Consider the following 22,582-nt stretch of genomic DNA (forward strand, 5'->3'; position numbering starts at 1 on the left):
GAAAATCATTTTGCAGCTCTGGAAACCAGAACTTTGTGATGTCACTCAGGTAGTGTTGCTGATTCTAGACTCTGAGAAGGTCCAACCAAGCACCCTCTTTTGCAGAAGTGTAAAACAAGCATTGTTTCCTGATTATTGTAGCTTTAAAACTGTGGACTACGAGAGCCAGAGTTGTGGTCTCCATCCTTACACCCGCCCCTCAACAGTGGAGGAAACCAGTGCTGACAGAGGTGGGGAAAGATCCGCCTCTGCTGTGCCTTTGGAACTCCCATCATCCAGGCCAGCCAGCGCAGACAAGAGCCTAACTTGCTGAATCGTTGTTTGCTCGACCATTTATTGGACATGATTTATACCCAAGCGTCCAAACACCCTACGGGGAAGCTGTGCGCACACTGCGCAGACAAAAAGCCGACAGTCTCGCAGTGCACCAGGACTGGAGTCGAGGCAGCGGTGCCCTCCTCTCTCCCACAGGTTTCCCCTCCCCCTCCCTACCTCACTCCCTCCCCCTTGCTTTGCTCCATGTAGCAGACAGTTAGCAGCAGTAACACTGCACCTCTCAAGGACACCATCACCACCAAAGAAGAAGAAGAGGGAAGGTGGGAGGGAGGGAGCAGAACAGAGAGAGGAATTCAGATTGATGCTAAAGGACAGAGAGAGAAGAGAGAGGAATTAGAAGTAGAGGAAAAAGGAGAGTTTTTGATGATATTAACAGGTGGAGAACAGAAGCGAGGTGACGATGCAAAGTGATAGTTAAGCTGGAGGTGGAGTGAAAGGGCGGTTAGTGAGAGATCGTGGGGGTGTGCGGGATCAGCGAGAGAGAGAGGCCACCATGGCTGCTTACGTCACCTTCAGGATGACATTGGCAGGACACACAGGTCTGCTGCCTCATCACTTCTACTGCTGCCAAAGGGGACATCATATCTCACACGCACGCACGCACGCACACGCACACACACACACACACACACACACACACACACACACACACACACAGTCCACCACCAGCACCCTCTGTGCACACATGCACGAGTACGCCTGGCCCCTAGCGACATGGCTCTACCTGGCCGAACACACCCGTGGCCTCTGATTGGCTGCTGAGAGTCGGCAGCCCTCCCCCTGCTCCCCAGCCGGCGAGACTCTGCTTGGAAACAGAGAGGGTGTAAGGCCACTGCAGCAGCAGCAGCAGCAGCAGCAGCAGCAGCAGCACCGCGCTGATCAACATCCTTCCGTCAGGGGACGGTCAAAATAAAACGCTGGTGGTGACGCTACTTGAAGGCCACTTACGCAGGGGGAGTGAGGGAAAACTCACATGTCTGCTTCTGATACGTGAAGAGACGAGACCAAAGTGTGGTAAACGCCAATTCACTCCACCTGAAATATTCAGTAATGATTCAATCAGCGGTGGCGACATGGTGTTTGTTTCTATGTGGCCCTGTGATGAACTGCCGACTTGTCCAGGGTGTCACCCTGCCTTCACTCTATGACAGCTAGGAGAGGCTCCAGCAGACCCCCGTGACCCTGAGCTCAGGAAGAAGCGGGTGTTTTGAAAATGGATGGATGGATGGATTTGATCAACTGCAGCCTCTGACTCAACATACATGCGCACACTTCCCTAAGGCGCACCAAAAATCATGAACATGAACATTTCCATTGTTGTCGCTAATTTTTGTAATTGTTGGTGCCAGTATTTCTATGCTACATGCAAGTCATCCAGACTTGAACTCCAATATCCTTTTTATCTTCACTTCCACCAAACAGTGTTTTCTATCAGTCTGCCAGTCGGCTCTCTAACCGCAGTGCTGCTGCAAGACATTTGCCTTTTTGCGCGGAAGCACCTGTATGAAAAGTGAGAGGCGCTGTTAAATGCGCAGTAGCTCCAAGGAACAGCGCTTCGGTTCGTCAGGGTGGGCAACATGTTCTCTCTTAAGTTTGCTGTTTGCAAATATAAGTGGTCCGCTTGCAGTCGGTTTTCCCTTTCCCTCTTTCGCAGGCAGATATGTGGAATTAATCCCAATACTCTCCTAATGTCTGTGAGTTAATGTTGTGTGATGTGTGTTAATATCTGTCTCACTGAAACTCTTTCAATAAAAAAAGCAAACGAACAAGGAAGTATCGAGCCTGACTCCTCACCTTCTCCTGATACTGCCGTCTGGAAGAGTCCAGCGACTGGATGAGAGCTGTTGCATGGCCGATGAAAACGGCATAGCAGGTAGCTCCCACAATCATACTCAGCATGGTGAGCCAGATATCCGAGAGGCTCTCCGGGGCCTGTCTGCCGTAGCCAATGCACAGCATGTGGCTCATTGCCTTGAACACAGCAAAGGAGTACAGCTCAGACCAGGTATCATTCTGTGAAGAGAGAGAGAAAGAAAGAAAAAACAGCTAAAGTCAACAACTGTAAGTTTGAAAAAAGGAGGGAGGGCAAGTGATGACGGATGCAGAGGAAGGAGAAAGCTGCAGGGACACCGAGGTCATGGAATATCACAATGAGACCTCTGGGGACGGTGCAGCAGTGTAAAGGCAGAGGAAGGAAGAGGAAACAGCCTCGGGGGAATCCTGCAAGGCCTAATCAGTGAAGTTTAGAGGGTTTGGAAAAAGATTTTCTCAAAGGGGAAATAATGAGAGGTTGTTAAGCAGTGGCCACAAGCGGCATGTGTTGGGATTTAAGAGCACACAAACAAATTTACCACCCCTAAAAAAAAAAGAAAAAATAGAAAGTGAAGTGGTAGGATTATTCAAAGAAAGCCCGAACTTGATGTAGTGTCTTAGAACAAACTGTGGCTCAGTTCTAATCCCCTGTAGCTTTATTAAACCCAAACTGGTCTCATCACAGAAGAAGGGGTTGACCAAACTGTCCAAACAGGCTCCATTGACCTGATACTTTTGTCCCTTCATCTCTCTTTGTTTACACTTTCATTCTTTAATAGTTCTGAATGGCTGACTGAGGTGACCTTGATCTGACTGCTGGAGTTAATTCAAACTGGAGTCAAAAGCCTGAATTAAAATGCAGGTGTTTTTTTCCCCTTTCTTTATCCTTTGTCATGACACTATTGTTTTTATTATTATTATCATTATTAAAGTGTTTTTACATGTGGAGATGCAGTTTAAACTATATTCTCAAAATAGGACGAGTGCAAACACATTGCAAACACACAAATTATGCACATAATTGACAAATTTATGAACACATAAATTAAATGCTGCAGTCACAGAAATGATACAGAAGCAAAAACAATAAACTGCCCTCTATGCAGATAGAGTGCCATCAAGAACACAAAAAACTCTATTATTGCACATATAAACACACATGTATTAGGTTCTAAAGTTGGAACAGTTGACACACAGGTTACAACCCTTGTTGAGAACCATTTAGTCGCGATGGGAATAACAAAGTTTCTCTAAGATATTACACAGTCTCAGGCTTCGCTTGTTAAAGCCACGTACCTGCAAGGTAAGAAATTCTCATCAGCTAAGTTGTCAGCAGTGTCAGAAATAAGCAAGACAGTGGAGGAAATGTTTTAGATAGTATTTTTTATATAAAAGTAATAAAGTTTTTAGAAGCTTTTAGAAACAATTCATACATTTAAAGAGTCTAGCGTTCTGTTATTTAATCTTAATTAACTAATTTTTAATATTTCATGATCATTATAATATATGCTATTTTATTCACGTCATTCTTTAAAAACTAGGTTGTCTAATTTGAATATAACTAAAGGAGGCATTGTAACCCTTTTGGAGCAAATAAGATTTATATGCAAATTATTAAAAAATAAATAAATAAATAATAATAATAATAATAATAATAATAATAATAATAATAATAATAATAATAATAATAATAATAATAATAGAATCAATTAATTTGTCACTAATTTGTGAATGAATGTCTGGTTCCAAAATTCCAAATAAAAAAAATATCAATGAAAGAGATAAACAGGCATAACCTCTGCTCCTCCTCTACAAAGGCGTGTCATTTATCGATCACCAAAATGCAGAGCAGCAACAGAAAGGTGTTGATGTCATGAACTAAGCAAAATGAAGACTCCAAAAATAAATACAGCTCCACCAAGTGGACTAAGGCTAAATGGTGTACGTGAAAACAGAAAGAGAAACAGTGGAGTGAAGCAGGGTGAATAATAGATGAACGATGAGCACTTTGATACTGAAATAGCACAGGCAAAGCAAAGATGGGTGGGGGGGTGGTAAAGACACTGTATCGTCATAAGTCTCAGCGGCCCTCCCCAGAGATCTCAGTTTGGGAACTATCGGTTGCTTTGTTGGTAATCACCACCTCCATTAGCAGCAGTTAGGCTGTTTGAAGGCGACTGATAGTGCAAAGGGCTTTAAATTTATCCCCCAGTGTCCTAAAAAGCTCTCTTCCTTTATTTCTCTGACGCAGCTGTGACCTTGCAGTGCAGCCTCATAAGGCTCCTTAACTTTGAAAACAGGAAGAGCCAATGACGGCTGCTGCCGTCCCACCCAGATGCATGGCTTTGGTACAAAGGGTGGGCCTTTGTTTTTAGAAAATTCAGTCATTCTGTTGGGATCACACAGACTGGAATTAGGGAAGTATATTGCATTTAAAGAGGTCATATTATCAAAAACTAACTTTTCCAGCTCTTTAACACGTCTTTATGCATTACTGGCAGGCCAAGTAAGAGGCCAAGTATTTTTTTTTTAAATCACAACTTGCGCATGTCTATGTGGGCTAGCATTTTACGTGTCATGGCAATGAAACAAGCCCTCGGATAGTGGGAGGTTTTCTACGTAAGACGCTGAGATGATTACCATCGCAACGCCTCTGCAGAGTTTTTTTTTACTGTATGAGAGCTAGAAGTCATCTTCCCTGCTAGCTAGCGCTATCAGTACGCGGCTGGCCAATCATGAGGGAGTGAGCTGTTCCAAGGCGGTGCCACAGATGGACCAGGTGGGGGGATGGGAGGGGAAAAGCAGCCTCTTCAAGCTGAGTGAGGCCTGAACAGATCAATCTGGTAGTTTTTTGACCAAACAAGCCTTGTTTATTTTTGGAAATGGGTCATAAAAAAATCAGTTATTTAGAAGGGCCCAAAATAGGGGCCTCTTAAAATCAGCGAGAATGGTTTTAGAATATTAGTATGCTAATTTTGCCTTCAAACATTTGACCCTTCATTCTATGCTCTGAACCAGAGAAAACAACCTGGGAGAGGGTGACAGATGAGGCAGGTTCATCCTTTTGTAAACCATGGTGTCATGAAAACCTAAGCAGACAGGGAATTTCTCCAGAAGTCAGTTGGACATTTTATTTTCGGTCTATGTGGATAAAGATTGTTGAGTTGTTTGCTGAGAGACAATTTTTATTAAAACACAAAATATGAAGAGGAAAAAAAATGACTAGCAAAGAGTCTTTTTGCAACAGTCTTAGCTGTGGGGACAAAAAAAACAGATGATGAATCTTCCCCTCTGTGGCTGTGTGTGATGGCTAATAAGCTGGACAGATATCAAAATAATTGACACACAAAGCAGAGCGCCCGGCCGGGTCCTGCCGCACAGCCGCTGGTTTGGTTTACAGTGTCTTATCTGAGTTAATTATGCAGTCAGCTGAAGCTGCTGCTGCGGCCTCTTCCTCTCTGTCTGTCTTTGTTCCTTTCTCAGTGAAATGTGTTGTGTCCAAGTGTCAGATAGATAGATAGATAGATAGATAGATAGATAGATAGATAGATAGATAGATAGATAGATGGATCGACAGACAGATACTTTTAATAATTCCCTTGTTGAAATTTAGGTATCTTTCATAGCCCAGTCAATAAAAACATACAAAAACACACAATAAAAGGCAGCAGGCTGGTGCCTGTGTCTGTGTGGGTTCTCTCTGAGTATTCCAGCTTCCTCCCACACTCCAAAAACATGTATTTGTGGCAGACTGGGAACTCTAAATTGTCTGTAGGTGTGAGTGTGAATGGTTGTCTGTCCTTGTTTGTCTTTCTTATTGGATGTTGCCCTACGATGAACTGGCGACTTGTCCAGGATGTAACCTTGCCTTCACCCTATGACAGCTAGAATACACAGCAGACACCCATGACTTGGAGTGTAAGAGAAAGCGAGTATACAAGATGAATGAAATAAATGAATGAATAAAATTTGTCACATTTTTTCTTTTCTTTTTTTCATTTAGTTTCGTTAAAGCTGTTTAAGCAATTTCCCTTGGAGGAAGTATTCTGATTCTGATTAATAAGTAAGCAGTTAATAATTTAATTAATAATTTAAATACAGGTATGAATTAGATTTTTTTTTTTAATCTAGACTTTAAGTTTCCCATCCTGAAAAACATACATATATATACTGAAACAACACGCTGTCATTAACGTGGTAGTCGTCGTAGATTCTTTGGTTTTGCTCCAACAATCTACTAGTTAGTAACCTGGTTGTCAAGAAATGTCTCATTGCTTTTACCCTGCCCCCACATCTGCCATTTTTTAAAATCTTTTTTTCATTCCAAAATATTTCTTTAAATGTAGGCCAGAGGTCATTTGAAGGTATGCTTCAGAACTTAAACATACAGTTAAATAATATTAACAGCTGAAGTAAATGAGATGTTAAGACAGCTCACAACAAATATAACAGCCTGACTTCTGCTGGCACGAAGATAATCCCTGACCCAGGAAACAAACAGGAACCATCCAATGGTTCTGGTGGTCTGGTCCATTCACAGAGGTTACATATCTGCCTTCACTTTCCATGCTTTTTTTATGCTCTCACCAGCTTTGCTCGCAATTTAAAATCAGATTTGCATCATCCAGCAGCTGATGCATTTGGTCAAATTGGGTGCGCCGGGTAAACAATATGCTCTAATACGGCTCAACTTCTCAGACGGAGCGAACCTCCACAACTGCAAAGCCCCTTTCAGCAGAGAGAAAGTGGGGAAGCGGCATGTCTGCGAAGCTGAGACAGACTGGGAGGGGCGTGCGAGCGCCACTGCAAACTCCTCAGCCAGACTCTTTCAGTTATTACCCAGCTGTCTCTCACACTCCACTGACACAGCCGGCTTACGTCTGCCACCGCACGACACAAACGCAGTGCCAGCAGCGCGGCTAAAGAGGCTGCCTCAAAATGAAGTCAATTCAGTGCACGTGCTGAGGTGAATGTGGACAGCAGAAACGACCCAAGATCCAGCGGCTACCACAAGTCTGACAGTCTCACCCAGAGTTAAAGAGTGTTCATGGCTCCTGCCTGCGGGCTCCGCACCGCCAGGGCCGGAGCAGGGTGCGCGCGGCCTGACGGATGGCCCAACTGCGACACAATGGCTAATGTTACAAGTTGTCAGCCACTTGATAGGCGAGCGGTCTCAGGTGGCCGTGGACAGCCTGTACCGTAGCGGCGCGGCCCCTTCGTCTGGAGAGTGGCAGCTCTCCGGGGAACGGCCTGCCTTTGATAATATGGAGGCAGAGAGCAACGGAGGAGTCAGAGGCCTGTCAGCACCCAACTTCATCATCCCGCACTTCAAACACAGCACTGCACAGCTGCACCAGGTTGTCCTCTCGACTTTAAAAAGGCCAAAAGCATTCACATTGCCACTGTGTCGGACACTGCAGTTACTTTAACAGCGTTGTGCTGGGGTAACACGAGACCAGATGACTTTAGAGCAGGCAGTGCAGCAGCAGTAACTTCTGTGCTCAAATGTTCTTTATCTTTTAGGCACTCCAGACAAAAGACGATCATTATAACTGAGACATGGCGATATGTTGGGTGTTGACAGGTCCTCTGATGGATATTGTCATGGTCTTACAGCCAAAGACAGCCCGCTATAAAATTTTGACAGTGTCTGAAATGTGGGCTCATCGTCTCGCAGTGCGACCGCTGCTGCTGCGATCATGTCAACAAGTCGGCTGCAAGATGCGACGCCACCCGTGACGTTTTATTCTTGCATGCTGACGTCAGTCACACATGCTGCGAGTCCTGTCGCGTTGTGCACGCCGCATTTGAACACACAAACTTTATGTCCTACGCAGGTTTCTTAGAGCCAACTTATCAGAATTCAGTCAGCCTAAGGATTGAGATGCAGCCAATTAAAAACATTAGGAATTATTATTATTATTATTTTTATCATTATAATAATAATAATAATAATAATAATAATAATAATGGAATTTATTTATCTTTGTAAATGAAACCCTTAATCTTTTGTATGTGTAAGGGTTATATGACATAATCTTTTTAGAGTTAAATGATTGGATATAGCCATCCATCAGGCTCCAAACCATAATACTAATAATACAAAGAGCCATTGTCAATACTGCTTTTCATGGTTTTGTCAATATTGCCTCAACTCTGCAAACAAGCGCAGTTAAACTACACTACAATCTTTGTTTGCACCCCATTACAGCCAAAGTCTTCTTGCTTCATAAAAATTAACGAGCACAGCCATCCATCCTCTGTGACACATCATTTCCAATTACACTTGCACGTAAATAAATCTAAAAAGAAAAAAACAAAGAAAGGAGGGAAAGAAACTCAGCACCGTCATCGAGGAAGTGCTTTAAATCTGAGATGGAAAAATTGGTGACAGTGTCAAGGAGTGGCTGCCAATCTGCTTAAAACTCCATTTGGACCCTTGCCTTGTGTGTGTGTGTGTGTGTGTGTGTGTGTGTGTGTGTGTGTGTGTGTGTGTGTGTGTGTGTGTGCGTGTGTGTGTGTGGAGTGGTGAAAGGCCAGGTGGACAGACAGACACGTAAACAACCAGCTTTTATCTCTCTGAGTGAGACGAGGCAACAAAGAGCACAGCTGCATGACCGTAACCTCCCCAACCCACCACAAGCCGTCCCTCTGTTTTCCTCCCTTTTATCTTTCCTGTCACCTTACCATTCATCGGTACCCAACGCTTGCATTCAGTGTCCGGTGCAGCAGCTGAATACGGAGGGGCAGTGATTGGAGTAATTTTCTTGATTTGCTGGAAGGAAAAAGTGACTTTTTCTACTGAAGCGGTAATAGCATAATGCAATAGGCACCGCTTAGGATGATCACAGTTCCCAGAGTAGTGCAGTGTTTTGTTTGTAGTTTTTTGTTTTTTTGTTGCTCTAAGTGGACTGCATAGATTTAAATTACAGTGTGCTTCCTGCTGCTAACCTGGAGAGGCCTTCAGTCTCAGTCGTGCAAATGGAACAACTGTTGAGATTGATCTTTCCAAGAGATTTACTGCATATTTACTTTACCTCAGGTCATGATCAAAATTATCCAGGGTTACAGGTAAACACTTAGTTATTTTTGAGCAACAACAGCTGGGCCCGAAATCCAGTGCAACATGGAAAAAACAGCTTTCACACAAGAATGCGGTAGTGACGGGAAAAAACACAGTTTGCTGAGTTTGAACATTGTTAATGTGCACCCGTCCATGTTTTACTGTATGTTGGACCGTGCAAGTGTTCAAACAGGATCCATCTCTGGTCCTCCTCCGGACATTTTCTCAACTTTTTTGCAGTAAAAAATACAGTATATACAATTTATTACTAGCTTGTTTGCGGGACTTTTAGCCATCAGTGTAAAGCACTGCTGCACAACTGCAGCCTGGTAATTCTTTATGAATGGGTATAAGTGTTTTCCCTGACTCACACAACTTCCCCATTAATTAGCTGGGTTTTGGTTTCCTCCAGTTTAGTTGATCACAAAAATCACAAAATGTTGATTACTATAGCTGGGGTCAGAATCTCTGATCAATACTCTGTGACCTCCATCAGTTCTTTCCCAATTAACTCAGAGAAGGAAAAAACAGTCCAGATCCAGGGTTGATATTTGCAGCTCTGTGTGTGCGGACACGGTGCCCTCACACTTACCTCCATCTTGTTGAGGGACACCCAGCAGTCGGAGGGGAATTCCTGCAGCATTGGGACCAGGAACTGTAGGCAGCCATCCCAGTGACATAGCAGCAACATCATACCAATCAGGTTGAAGATCCGCATCACTGCACTGGCCAGGTCGTACGTCATGTGAAATATCTGGAGTGGAAAATAAGAGCAGGAGTTGCATGAGGTGTGAAGTGGGCTGAGACGTACAGAAATATAAAAAATAATATTTTGGGATTGGAGCACATTGAAAAAGTTTGTCAGACGTAAACCCTCAAGTAACCACTGTAAGTTTACAACTCAGCAGCTGTTCTTTCTTCTGGCTGGTCTTCTGAGTGGGCTCCGCATTTTCCTCCTATTTTATCAAGTTTGATTAATGACTAAGGCAGACAGGTTCTCATTAGTTCCAAATAGAACACAGCAGGAGCCAGATAGATGTTTGTTAATCTGAGGTGCATGACATCAATCTGAGGCTCCGGAACACATACGACACACTCACGCATGCCTGAGGGCACTCTCATACACTAACAAGACAGGAAGACATGCCAACACGTGCGCACGCACACACACATCCAAACATGCAGAGTGATGGACAGGGACCATCATGATCCTTAACAACTGATAGTCTACATCGTCTCAGACATCAGTAATTCTCAGTGACAATCACAGGGGCAATCATCTCTCACTGCAATGACTTGAAGACACCACTTTCATCACGGTGCTTTAGCTTGAATTTCTACTATAACAATAAAATCTGTAGGGTTGGCAGATAACTTATAGTCACCGTTGGTTCCATGGAAAATATGAAACGAATCAGCTGTTACTCAGTCTGCGAGTGATACTCACTGAGAATGATATGGAATGAGACTGGACAAGAATCACATGTGCTGATCTTTCTAAATGCCGCTTTAACCTTTATGTGGTTTTTCACTGTCAGTTTTTATCAATCAGTGACTAGAGTGTTAATCCTTTCTGTTCCACTAAGGAATTGATGCAAGTAAACGGCAATGTTGTGCCTGCTGATGTAGCACATCTAGTGCCATGGACAGTTCTGGACAGAAAGTAGCAACAACTTTAAGAGGCTTGCAGTTCCCATTCTAAGGGTTTTATCAGGACCTCTGGCAGAACATATCAAACTGGGCATTTTGTTTAGTCTGTGTCTCACTCTGCACCTCGTCCCTGCTCTCATTTGACATGCATGCCAAGTATCACTTTCCATCACACACTGCTCTGAGTGTGTATGCGTACCCATCACATCATATCTTCAGAAATCCAATTATCCAAAGGTCAAGTTAGCTGCTGGGCCTCACTGTGCTGCTCGCCACTGCAAAATGCCAACGCTAGGCTGCCAATACCGGCATTGACGAGATGCCAAGCGATCTGGTGGCATCAGAGGGCCCCCAGTGTCCCAGCTGGGTGCTCACCTTCAGTTGAGAAAGGAGTCTGAGGAGAGGTCTAAACCCTCCCAAAAAGTGCATCCCTTGTAGAGCCAAGAGAAAATTTGAGTTCAGGGCTGGATGTTTGAGTTCTGTTTAAAAGCCACAGAGGCCCTGCTGGTCCTAAAGATCCATCTTATTTTCACACTTAAGGTCTTAAGGCCTCCTAAGACATTTGTGCCACCCACTTCAGATCCATTTGAATGAACAAATAGTAACACACACATATTCAGAGCCTGCAGCCCCCTGGATGTGCGCATTATTATCATCCTCCACCCCACCTGTGCTTCCCCCGACGTCTTAATTGATTAACTGTGTTTGCCCTGTTAATAGGCTGCTTATTAGAGTGCCTGATGCCACCTGTGGGACTGGCAGGTCAGACAGGGACACAGAGGGATAAGGGGTGAGCCGGCAGCAAGGGTTGTGTGACAATAATGGTAATTAGCATGCAAAGTTTGTCAAGGCCCTAACACCCCGCTGACATCATACATCCCTCACCAGGTGGCAGGTGAGAACATTAATATTAAGTCCGAGAGTAGGCCACGTGGAGCAGACAGAGGCAGATTGTCTGTTTGGTCGGAAGCCAAAAGTAACATATTGGAGAAAATCAGTGACCTTTGATCACAGACTAGCTTCTAGCACCACAGCTGAGAGTCACATGATGAACGTGAGAATGATATTTGCCGTAAAGAAGTCCTGAGACGCACGCTCTTACCTCTTCCCATTGGTGAATATAGCGTATTAATCTGGAGAGCCTTAACAACCTGAGAAGACTCAAGATCTTGGTGAAGCGAACGATCCTCAGGGCGCGAGCAGTCTTGTACACCTCTGAGTCGATGCCTTTCTCCACTATAAGGAATATGTAATCCACTGGGATGGAGGAGACAAAGTCCACAATGAACCATGTTTTCAGGTACTTTTTCTTAATGGTTTGAGGGTCCAAAATGATGTCAGAGTTGTCCTCAATGATGATTCCAGTGCGAAAATTCAGCACCAGGTCCATGAGGAAGAAGGTGTCGGAGACCACGTTAAAGATGATCCAGGGCGTGGTGGTCTCATCCTTGAAGAAGGTGATGCCCACAGGGATGATGATCAGGTTACCCACCATAAACAGCAGCATTGTGAAATCCCAGTAGAACCTGTCAGCCGTGTTTAGGTGTGTGACAGTGTATTAAAATGGGAATAGGAGAAGAGAAGAGAAGAGAAGAGAAGAGAAGAGAAGAGGGGTTGGGGGCAGGACAAACATAGATTAAGATACAAGAGCTAGGGGTTAGTGTGGAAAGTTGACAAGAAAGCCTCAAAGATGTAAATCTGTACATTTCATGATATGTATGTTACATGAACGTGCGTGACATAATAAGACAGATAGTTAATCAAACGTTTCTGCAATTACTTACTCATTGCAAATGAGTTGTATAAACTCTTGATAAAACATTTGCTCTAAACCCTGCAAAGCCTTGAGTGAATAAAGCATTCTCCCGAGGCCATTAACAAGGTATAAATGATGAGTTAAAAGATTAACATCACTCTGAAATTCCTGTCTAAATGTCTCTGTTTTGTTAGCACCAACTTATAATACACTTACAGTATACTTATGGCTTTAAATAAACACAAGCAAGAAGATTTTAAAAGCTAATATTATCAGAGCCAGGGTGACCTCACCCTTTTGCCATTAAGTTCAGAGATTTAATAAAGGTTACAATACACATTTAATGTTCTAAATAGCAGTCCAGGAGGAGGAATACGCTTGCATATAGTGCTCTCACCACCAGTCACAGATTGAATTTTTGTGTGTAAAAGAGATAGGGTTCCCTGGGCAAGACATTATGTTGTAACATTCCCTGAAACAAACATCTACATATCTTTTTTTTTTTTTAAACATAAAATAGTTAACTAATTCAAGAACTGTTTCAGATGGTATTAAATGGCATTGGGGCTCTACGAGACCCCAGCTAAAAACTGAAGGGTTAATTTCCAAGGCGGCATGTAGAATTCATATCGACCTCCTGGTACCGTGCACATTAGTGCTGCCTGAGGTGATGAGGCACTTTGGTGAAAGGCAGAGAGAGTAAAGTAGTGAGGTTTGAGCCCGTCAGAGGAGGCTCTGCAGGACAGGTGCAGCGCTGAGTCATTGCTCTGCGACTTATGCAACAAGCTCTGACTCCTCCACTCTATGACAACGACAATGGCCGTCCTGTTTGCCTTGTTTAACATTTAACTTTTGTGCTTTTAAACTCTGAGAAAGCATGCTAGTGGTGGTGGCAGGGATTGGTGGTGGTTTTGTTCTGTTATGTTATGGTTTTTTTGTAATTGTTTGGGGTTTTTTTTAACTGCTAAAGTAAAAGACTCTGGAGTTGTCTTTGATCAAACAGCATATCAGGCTAAGTTTAGCCTTCGCTGGGTCTCCTGACTAACCCATGTGTTAGGAAATGGGCCAAACGTGAATGGATGGGACGGAATGGGAGGTGTTTTTGGAGGTAACGTGCTCCCTTAGCGCGCCAATACATGTGGAGCTGTCCGCCCCTTGTAGTACTGAACGCGCGCTGTCCAGCTCTGGCAGACCCCACATTCATTTCGACGAGTGGTTCAATGAAGAGGGGAAGTAAAAACGGGGGAGGTTTACGAGCTAACTCGTCAAAGCCCCGAATGGACGCGGCTCGAAGAGCCCCACCGACCCATCTACCACGCAATACTCCAAATATTTGTTTGCCAAAAATAGCTGCCGGGTGTCCATCTGGGTGATTAATCTTTGAGCCGCGATAAACAGAGCGCATCCGTCATTAAAATGCAGGGTACGGAGAGTCGTACAGGCGGATATGTCTCCAGTGAGCATGCTTGAGGTTTTCGCACACTTGGCTCAAGGTGACATTCCATTATTGAGTGCATCGCATGCACACACAGGCGTACAGCCCCTCCACCCGACAGCACCGCTCCCGTCGCAGAGCGCGGATCATATCCCGCTACATAAGCGCTAATCATCGCATCTTTAACAAATAATCTTGCACGGAGCTCGATATTTGCGTGCGAGAGGTTGAGAAATGTGAGCGCGCTGCGAGGGGAAGTGGGGATGTGTTAGCAGGCCGGGCTTGTTGAGCATCCCAGACATGCTATTGTACATACAGACCGGAACAGGATTTGTTTACAACCTTGAAAGGACACTCTTGGCTCAAGTCTGTTTGCCTGACAACAGGTTGTATGGGGAGGCTGAAGCCAGCACGTTGCACTGCATCGATTCAAATCCCCGCAGCTTTAATCACAGGGGTTCAGTTTAACGAGCACAGCAGTCAGGAGATTTGAACAATATGCATGTCTCCCGGTGTCTGCCCACTGTAGTGAGTTGTAGGTGACAATGAGGTCCTTGGTGGGCCCCTCGTGATTTTCAGCGTGTATCTAACAGCCTCGGCTCTTACCTGAAATCACTGTAAGGGTGGATAATCCAATTCCCAGCTGATTTTACCCTCTCTTGCTCCCTTTCCACTGCTTTTTGGCTACCATACATGCGTAAGGAGAATTTGTTAACTCCAGGCTGCAGCATGCTGCTAAACTGCCGCTGCATGAAGCTGGCTTGGCTGCCCCGAGGCTCTGCATCCTCGGCGGGCACAATCGGCGGTCCATCCTCGGGTTTCTGGAAAGTGACAGAGTTCCGGGGCTGCTGGGTCTGAGTCTGAGCCGGGCCGTGCAGCGAGGACGAGGCTTTCCGGCTTGGCGCGTTGGAGAAGGACACCTTGGAGTCCTTCTTCTCCGACACGCCGCTGGACACCGGGGTAGCGCCGGGGTTTGCGCCCTCTCCTCCCTGGCCACCGGTCAGGGAGCCACCGGGCGTGATGGAGCCATCCATGCTGGCGGTCGTCGAGTTACAGGCTCCTCTCTTGGCGCTGCCTCCGTCCTCGGCCCTCCCTGACCCTGCCGGCTGCTTCTCCTGCTTGGAGATGATCGAGCGCAGGCTCCCGGTACCTGAGTCCCTCCTGCATTCTCCGTTTTTGTTGCATTTCATGCTGGAAATTGGAGCGAAGCTGTCGCGACCATCACCGACCGTCGCGTTCACCTCTACCGCGACCACCGATTGCGCCGCCTCCGCCAGAGATGCTCTGCTGGTTTCGCAGCGCTGGGCAGCATCGCCCGAGCAGTGGGGTGATGGCTGGGGCTCGGCAGCTCTGGAGGCAGCAGCGGGCCGTGGAGCGGCGGAAGCGTCCTCTGCGAGCGTGTGGTAGGGCTCCTTGTTTGAGTTCCTCCTGGAACCAGAGGACGCGGCTCCCCCTCCTGGCGTAAAGTTCTTCATCCTGATACTGCCGCCTCCTCCTCCTCCTCCTCCTCCTCCTCCTCCACCTCCGCCACTGCCGCTCCCCCCGGCTCGGCGCAACCGCGGATGTTGAAACTTGGACTCCTCTTCCCCGTCCTCTGTTTCGTCCATCACGACGTTGCTGTTGGCATCAGACTGGCAGCCGCTGAGAGCGCCGGGAGAATCGGGGTCCAGGTAGTTCTGGTCGCCGCTTCCTTTGGCGCGTTTGGACGCGGAAGCCTTGGGTGATGTGCTGATGTGACCGCATCCACTGCCGCCCACCGCCTTCTTCTTCATGGTGGCAGCAGCAGCAGCAGCGGCAGCAGACACCGGCGAAACCTCATCTCTGTCCATGACATTGAGCATATCAAATTTTGCCTCCAATTATCTTTGGAGAAAACCAATCACAGATGGAGGGGAGATGGAGAGAAGAGGAGGACAGGGAGGAGAGAGACAGAAGAGAGGACAGGGAGGGGTGGACGTGACTTCTTTGTAAACTACTTTTCACCAGTCATTGTGTCAACGACGCTCAGCCGTCAGACTAATTGGGCCCCTTTGACGACGTCAAATATCATTAGAGCGCTCGAGCATTAGAGCATTCACCTCGAGACGCCTCCAGCTGAGGCCTCTCACTCAAAACCTGAAACGCGAACCGCCTCGAGTGGTTCGATCCGTGTGATCACGCCGAATTTGGTGCTTGACGTGCAGCGGGTGACGGTGTGCACGAGCGTCAAAAGTTTAATCACCTGCTGTTCGTTAATGCTCAAATGATGTCATGTTTTAGAAGGCGTTTCAATGACGCCGAGTATCGCGGAACCCAGTTGGTGTTTAGCGCCCACTACTGGTCGCCTGGGGAGGCACAGGAGGCGCAGGACAATGGGCTTACAGGCGTGTGATCAGAATCAGAAAACATATTTTTGCACCTCCACCTCCAATGGATTCATGTGTCACCATAGTACCATATAATCAAACCAAAAATATTGCCTCCAAGTGATTTGGGGTCTAAATCTAAATATGAGTCACACATTAACAAATTTGTGACAGTCCTGAGCAGGAGTTTGTATCTATGTCTTTAAATTCATCATCATCATCTGCACGCCCACATCCCACCTTCACACTCAAGGATGTGACTGTCTGACACATGCACAACTGTGGTGCACCTTGCTTTTTTGTGCGATCGTGTCTGTTGCAGTTTTGTGTGCCGTTAAGTTATTTGCATCCTTAGTGTTTTACAGCAAAGACAAGATGTTAAAAGCAGATGGTTTAATTTGTGAAGTGCATATGATAAATGCATTAACACCAGAGATTCTGGATGCATGATGTCTTAGCCGGCGCTTCTACGTTTATGTCCTAGCTTAATCTATGGTAAAACAGATGAAACCTCGCAAGGTCTAGCACAGATTCATTAAAATGAATGCTGATGTGAAAACTGAACTTAGCTGCCACTCACTCATTTGTCTTCCCACTCAACCATCCTTGCACCACCACATTAGTCAAACTTCACAGCTGGGCCAAGGTTCACTGTAAATGTCCAATAGTGTGATAGAGCAGTATGACACACAAACCTTCTTGAAAAAGGCACTGAAAAGAGAAAATGATTTGCATGCATCTGAAGCAAGACTGCAAACAGATATCATAGCACAGAAACCCCCAAAATACACAATATCGTCAGTTCTAGATGATTTTTTTTTTATGTTAAGTTCTTCAGTCTTTAATTGTTGACACAGGTAGTTTAATAAGAACAAGAGGGAAAGAGAACACTATGAAAAAGACAAAAAAACAAAACCGCAGCTGCATCATGATGAATCACTCGTCATTTCTTGTGAATGTTTTTCATTCAGTCTGATTCTCCTTCTGCATCATCTACGTCAAAGCTTCCTGACCTTCACCAGCAGAGGGAAGAATCTGAAAGATATTTTTAGTCATCCAGGAAGCTGCAGCACCTTAGCTAGATGTTGGTCAGGTACACAGAAGAACAACATTTTAATGTCTTTGAATAATAACTCTCAAATCCAGTATTTGTTTAAGAAAAATCCAACATGTTAAATTTGATAAGTTTACATGTTTCAAACATTTTGCTCACCATTTGTTTTGATCTTATCCGCTTGAGATTTTTTTAAAAACATGGACAGCATTTCAAGTCTGCAAATCAACAACAGAAAATAGATTTCTTTCCTTTAAGCTATTTATTGTGGCTTTACAAAAATCAGTAAATAAAATAAAGACTTCTTGGTCAGTTAAATAGATGTAAAATGATCCCTTGTTGCCACGCTTCCTTTAACATTGAGTATGGGCAAGGGTGCACTATGTAGTTCAGTGTCAAATGGGTCAAATGTTTATCATCACCACATGATCAAGTTGACTGAAAAATGAGTCAACTGTTCACTTTCACCAAATGATCAACCTGACTGAAATCTTCACCCTGTTACACCAAACACTATAGAGCTCTTTTTAAAAAAAAACTTCTAAAAGTCACAATTTTTTCCAACGCAAAAATGAGTCAGTAGTTCACAAATACACAATCTTAACTGCAAACAAAAGTATGTGCAAAATGTAAAAAAATAAACACAAATGTGCAAATTAATTAAAAAATGATGTATAAATTGTTTTCCTTTTAATAGATTTGATCGCTTTAGGCTGTACAGTGGCTCACCGTTCAAAATGACTTGACTATGTACACATCTATGTTTTCTATGCCACCACAGTATAGCTCTTTCTTATAAAAAAAAAAAAACACTATTTTTTATCTTTGAAATATGTAACAATTGCCAAAACTTTGGCGAAGGCATCCACCCTCGGCTTAAGCTGTCCCCTGGTCCCAGTTGCATCTCAAAACTACAAAGCTGGATCCTCCGTCAGTACTGCTCATGTCTGCCTCTTCAAAAACTCTGCAGCAAAAGCAGCGTTTTGTCCATACAGCAGGAGAGGAAGAAAGATGTTGAATAAATTATTTCAAGTTTTAGTCCTTCCTGACTCGCACTGACCACTTTAAACAACCTCTCTGTGGGGAAGAGCGCCTGGGTCTTCCCGATGTGGAGATGTTGTCCGCTGAGAGGTGAGGATGACTGTGAATATTTACGAGTTGCCGGCACTGTTCTCATCGCTAGGTGAGCTGGCATTTGAAGAAGCTGATGTGGATGAAGACGATGAAGAGGAGGAAGAGAAGTCCCTGTCTGCTGAGTCTTGGGTTGAGTTCTGTCCGGTAAGGCTCTCCCTGCACACTGGACACGTGTCGTGCTGTCGGCAACAATAAGCAAGTGGAAATTTTTAGAACTTGTGTCCATTTCTGTTATCATAGAAATACAGAACAACGTATAAAATGATCAACCTGACTGAATTATTCAAGCAATGAAAGCAACAGACGGTTCACCTCAACACTAAAAACTACACTTGACAGATCAGCCTTGAACAGGATATCAAACTGTCTAAACTAGAACTTCAAATAAAAGCTCAGTTACTTAGGCTTACAATTACTTGCTAAAACGTAAAAAGTAAATTAAAACTGAAGGGCGCCGTTTAAATCTAGCAATTTTTTTTTAACCTTATTTGCTGCAGTTTTTTTAAAAAAAAAAAAGAACTTGTTTTTGTCACTAACACCAAGGAAAAAATATGAAATAGGTCTTGCATTTCAACTCAGCTTTTCTTGATTACACACTGTGGCTCATACCTGCTCCAGCCATGGTACGATACAGTCATTGTGGAACAAATGTTCACAAGGCAGCTGTCTGACAGATTCGTCAGCTTTGTAGTCTTCTTTGCAGACAGGGCACTCTAAACCAGCATCTACACCAACACAAGGGGACATGCTCTTAGTGTGTTTACGACAGACTCACACTTAGGATTTAACTTTAAAGATTTGACATGATTACAAATTGAGAAATACCAGGAAAAAATTATGCTGAGAGAGAAAACCGATGGAAGTGAGAACTTACCAACATGTTCTGCTGTGACAGAGATTGTGGGCAAATTGTCTATTGTCTCTCTGTCTGCAGGAGGGGGGCCATGATTGTCCAACTGGCTCAACAGCTGCAAGTGAAAAGTAAATACATAAAAAGTCCTCAACACAGTTTCAGGACCTGCTTGCACTGAAATAGCGTGACTAAAACCTGTCAAAACACACAATTTATTATGCCACAAAATTCTGACAAAAATAAACTTCAGTGCAAGCACAACATCTTTTCAGCTCACTGACTCCTGATATAAAAATTCTATTTTATGAAGTATCACTCTGTAACTCCTGTAGAGACGGAACATTTTACATGAAATATCCTATCTAGCTATTTAACATTATATAGCAATGTATTATGTAAAAGGCTGCTTTGACATTGCAGCTGGCTGAATAATACGACTTGGTACCTGTGTAATAATTGCATCAAGGCCATTGGCTCCCCAGGCATAATCCATTGGATTGGAATGTAGCACACCCCTAAAAACCAGGAGGCAAACAACAAATATATATACTCATTGTATTAATACAGTGAGTATTATTTTGCTGAGGGAGAGGACACCAGTAAACATTTTATCACTTATTCTTACCATGGACCCACCCCAATATTCTGCATGGCTGTCGGTGTTATGATTCCATTTAAAAGCTGCTGGATGATTCTGTAAGCAAAGAAAAAGCATGTAGCAGTCACTCATAAATCAAGCTGGGAAATTCAACATGCGATTGCACACACTTAGGGCCTGACTAACTGTGACACAAAATAAGGGGTGATAAGTCAAGGTGTTCTTAAGTGATCTATGACAAAAATAAAAACAAAGGAAAATTCTTTCATATATCCAACTCTCAAAGGGCTCATGACAAGAGGCTTTGAATCAGATTGCTCTTGTCCTCAACCTGGTCAGCATCAGTTGTTCCGTATGTGTCCGGTGTGTTGCGCAAAGTAATACCTGTCAATCAAAGGTGATAAATAAAAACAAAACTTACGGCCGCAGTCAGTTTCTGCATTGGTAAATCACAGTGCGGTTGCTAAATAATCTTTTTACATCCTCTCTGCCCATTATTTTGTGCATTCAGTCAGAAATGCCCATATGTACAAAAGCGCTAAAGGGACTCGCGACCGTCATTGTGCCCCGGTAGCAGATCAGCTCTGCTGACGTTTTGTGTCCATTTTTCCGTGCGCAAACCTTTAGTGCTGCAAATGTCTCACCCCTCTAACGTGGGCACTCCATCCTGGCGTGCACCCTGCCGTCTAGGAACGTCCAGAACGTGTGGCTGCTGCGAACTGCGTGGTTGCTGTGCGGAGACTTCTTGGTCTCTCCTGGCGTCACTCCCTCGGCTGCTTTCTGCGCCTAGCCGCATCCGAAGGTCAAAGCTGTCATCGAAAATTCCCAAGGTAAATGGTCCGAATCCCGGAGGGAATGTAAATACTGGCTGGGGGGCTGCACTCTAATTGAAACACAAAACCGACGTACAGCATGGGTGCAGGTTAAATGAAGTTTCCCCAGACTTTGAAGGTTTAAAAAGTGACACTGACCTCACTGACCTCACTGGCCTCACTGGCTGCAGGGGTCTGTGCACTTGTAGATTGACCACTGTTGTCAGTCCTGCGTGGACACAAGTGAAAATCAGAAACTGTTTGAAACATTCACTTATTATGGCATCGCTTTAATTTCTCTTTACCTGTTTTCCTCAGGCAGCTCCTCAATGAAGCCAGTTTTACATCGTGGACATGTGTATTCCTACGGTGATAATATAAAATGTCACTAATGTTGCCAAAACACACCAGAATAATGGCATACATTTTTTTTTAAATCAAAGGCTTACTGTTTAAGATATATTAGATATAAAAGAATTAAACAATCTTAATTCTTGCTTCCTGATGCCTCACTAGCTCTCACATGCTGCCAGGATATCACAAAAGCACAAGCACATCCATGAGTTGGGCTACTATAAATGACATTGCTGCCTTCTTTCAACAGGACCCGCTCTGTATTTAAAAATCGTGTTGTTTTTAAGTCATCTATTCAATATACTTCTCAATGTACAAACGTATTTCTGTTCTTTATCCTGACAATATGGACCTTGAAATATTACTCTCCTTTAAATGCGCCTCAAGATCCCACTTCAGGTCAGAATTTCTAAGACAGGAGTGTCAAAGGTGTCAACAGGCCGCTGTAAACCCGAATCCGGATATTGGCGAGAATATAGATGCTTCGGGTATGGCTGACAATGGGTTCAACTTATGGGGGTGAGCCGTTCCATTCCATGTTATTGTACGTACACGTGTAGTGGAATTTTGCTAGAAGGGAGGAGGGGGAGGGTGTAACACTGTGCTAAAGGTACAGGCTCGACACCCTAATTTCCCTAATTCTTACAATAACAGACTCACTAGAGTTAACAGTCAGACGGGCGCTGAGGTAGACGGTTCAAACAATAATTTAACGTTTCCGGTCTCAATCAACACATACGGAACGCGCAGATATCTGTAGGATGTACGTATCTCTCGTTATAATCTCGCCGTTTGTTCATTTACTCGCATGCAGGGAGCTCATGTACACGTGTTTAACTTGGCAACAAAATACAAAAGCGAAACTGTGTCTGGCCTCTGTTTATCCGATACTGCTTGCGTATGAAACGCAAACCTGAAACAAAGTGTCATTCAGCCTGGATGGCCGTGAACTTTTTCACAGCCACTCAAAATTGTCACGAAGATTAGCCCAGGCTAACTAAACGCAGCGAAACACGTGACTGGGTTGAAATGCATAAACACATCACATGATAACAGAGTGTGCCGTGAGGAGTCGGAGTGTCTGTGAGGTCTTTACCGGTAAACAAGGACTGACATCTGCCAAGCACTGGTGACAGAAGAACCGGCGGGGCCGTTGCGGAGCTTCAGCCATCTCTGAACAGGAGTCCAATTTGGAGCGATTCGGACGGAAAGTGACAAGGGACAAATCCCTCTCTCGCGTTGGTATCGCAGCGGAAACGGAAACTGGCCCAAACATAAAGTAACCTAGCCATGAGTTTGAACGGCAGCTGGCAGTCTCAACGTTGCGAGCTCTGACTTTTAGACGAGATTGTGACATTAATGTTCGCGACTTTGATGTGA

General features: G+C 44.4%; 2 protein-coding genes across 3 annotated transcripts in view; both read right to left on the minus strand.

Moving 5' to 3' along the window:
* Positions 1 to 16,322, minus strand: part of LOC142885068 (potassium/sodium hyperpolarization-activated cyclic nucleotide-gated channel 2) — a 30,964-nt gene extending 14,642 nt beyond the window's left edge. The window contains exons 1-4 of the mRNA XM_076021173.1: positions 14,659 to 16,322; positions 11,964 to 12,387; positions 9,804 to 9,965; positions 2,131 to 2,349 (exon numbers count right to left, since the gene is read on the minus strand). Of these exons, the coding sequence (XP_075877288.1) occupies positions 2,131 to 2,349; positions 9,804 to 9,965; positions 11,964 to 12,387; positions 14,659 to 15,893 (2,040 nt within the window). The 5' untranslated portion in view covers positions 15,894 to 16,322. The remainder of the gene's footprint in view (positions 1 to 2,130; positions 2,350 to 9,803; positions 9,966 to 11,963; positions 12,388 to 14,658) is intronic.
* Positions 16,323 to 17,486: 1,164 nt separating this feature from the next.
* On the minus strand, positions 17,487 to 22,563 carry LOC142885072 (E3 ubiquitin-protein ligase RNF126-like). 2 transcript variants are annotated; one of them, XM_076021181.1, is made up of 9 exons: positions 22,299 to 22,563; positions 21,154 to 21,212; positions 21,017 to 21,077; positions 20,681 to 20,845; positions 20,064 to 20,132; positions 19,884 to 19,953; positions 19,460 to 19,553; positions 19,195 to 19,310; positions 17,487 to 18,764 (listed from the first exon to the last, which is right to left on the minus strand). In XM_076021181.1, the coding sequence occupies exons 1-9, from the start codon at positions 22,316 to 22,318 to the stop codon at positions 18,603 to 18,605; spliced, it is 816 nt and encodes a 271-aa protein (XP_075877296.1). In that variant the 5' UTR covers positions 22,319 to 22,563; the 3' UTR covers positions 17,487 to 18,602. The 2 variants fall into 2 exon arrangements, with proteins under 2 accessions (XP_075877296.1, XP_075877297.1); XM_076021182.1 differs by having other exon boundaries at positions 20,681 to 20,919; positions 22,299 to 22,537.
* Positions 22,564 to 22,582: the final 19 nt, after the last annotated feature.

Source organism: Nelusetta ayraudi, unplaced genomic scaffold (genome assembly GCF_046127955.1).
Source record: "Nelusetta ayraudi isolate G7.1 ecotype Tasmania unplaced genomic scaffold, CSIRO-AGI_Nayr_v1 ptg000011l, whole genome shotgun sequence".
Classification (NCBI taxonomy): domain Eukaryota; kingdom Metazoa; phylum Chordata; class Actinopteri; order Tetraodontiformes; family Monacanthidae; genus Nelusetta; species Nelusetta ayraudi.

What these genes read in the sequence shown, in the direction of transcription:
- LOC142885072 (XM_076021182.1), bottom strand. Translation starts at nt 22,478, where the DNA reads ATGTTTGGGCCAGTTTCCGTTTCCGCTGCGATACCAACGCGAGAGAGG. An exon ending in CAGCCAGTGAGGCCAGTGAG is followed by an intron (nt 20,920 to 21,016) that starts GTCAGTGAGGTC and finishes TGTTTCAATTAG; the next exon opens with AGTGCAGCCCCCCAGCCAGT. An exon ending in TGTCACAGCAGAACATGTTG is followed by an intron (nt 19,311 to 19,459) that starts GTAAGTTCTCAC and finishes GTGTTGGTGTAG; the next exon opens with ATGCTGGTTTAGAGTGCCCT.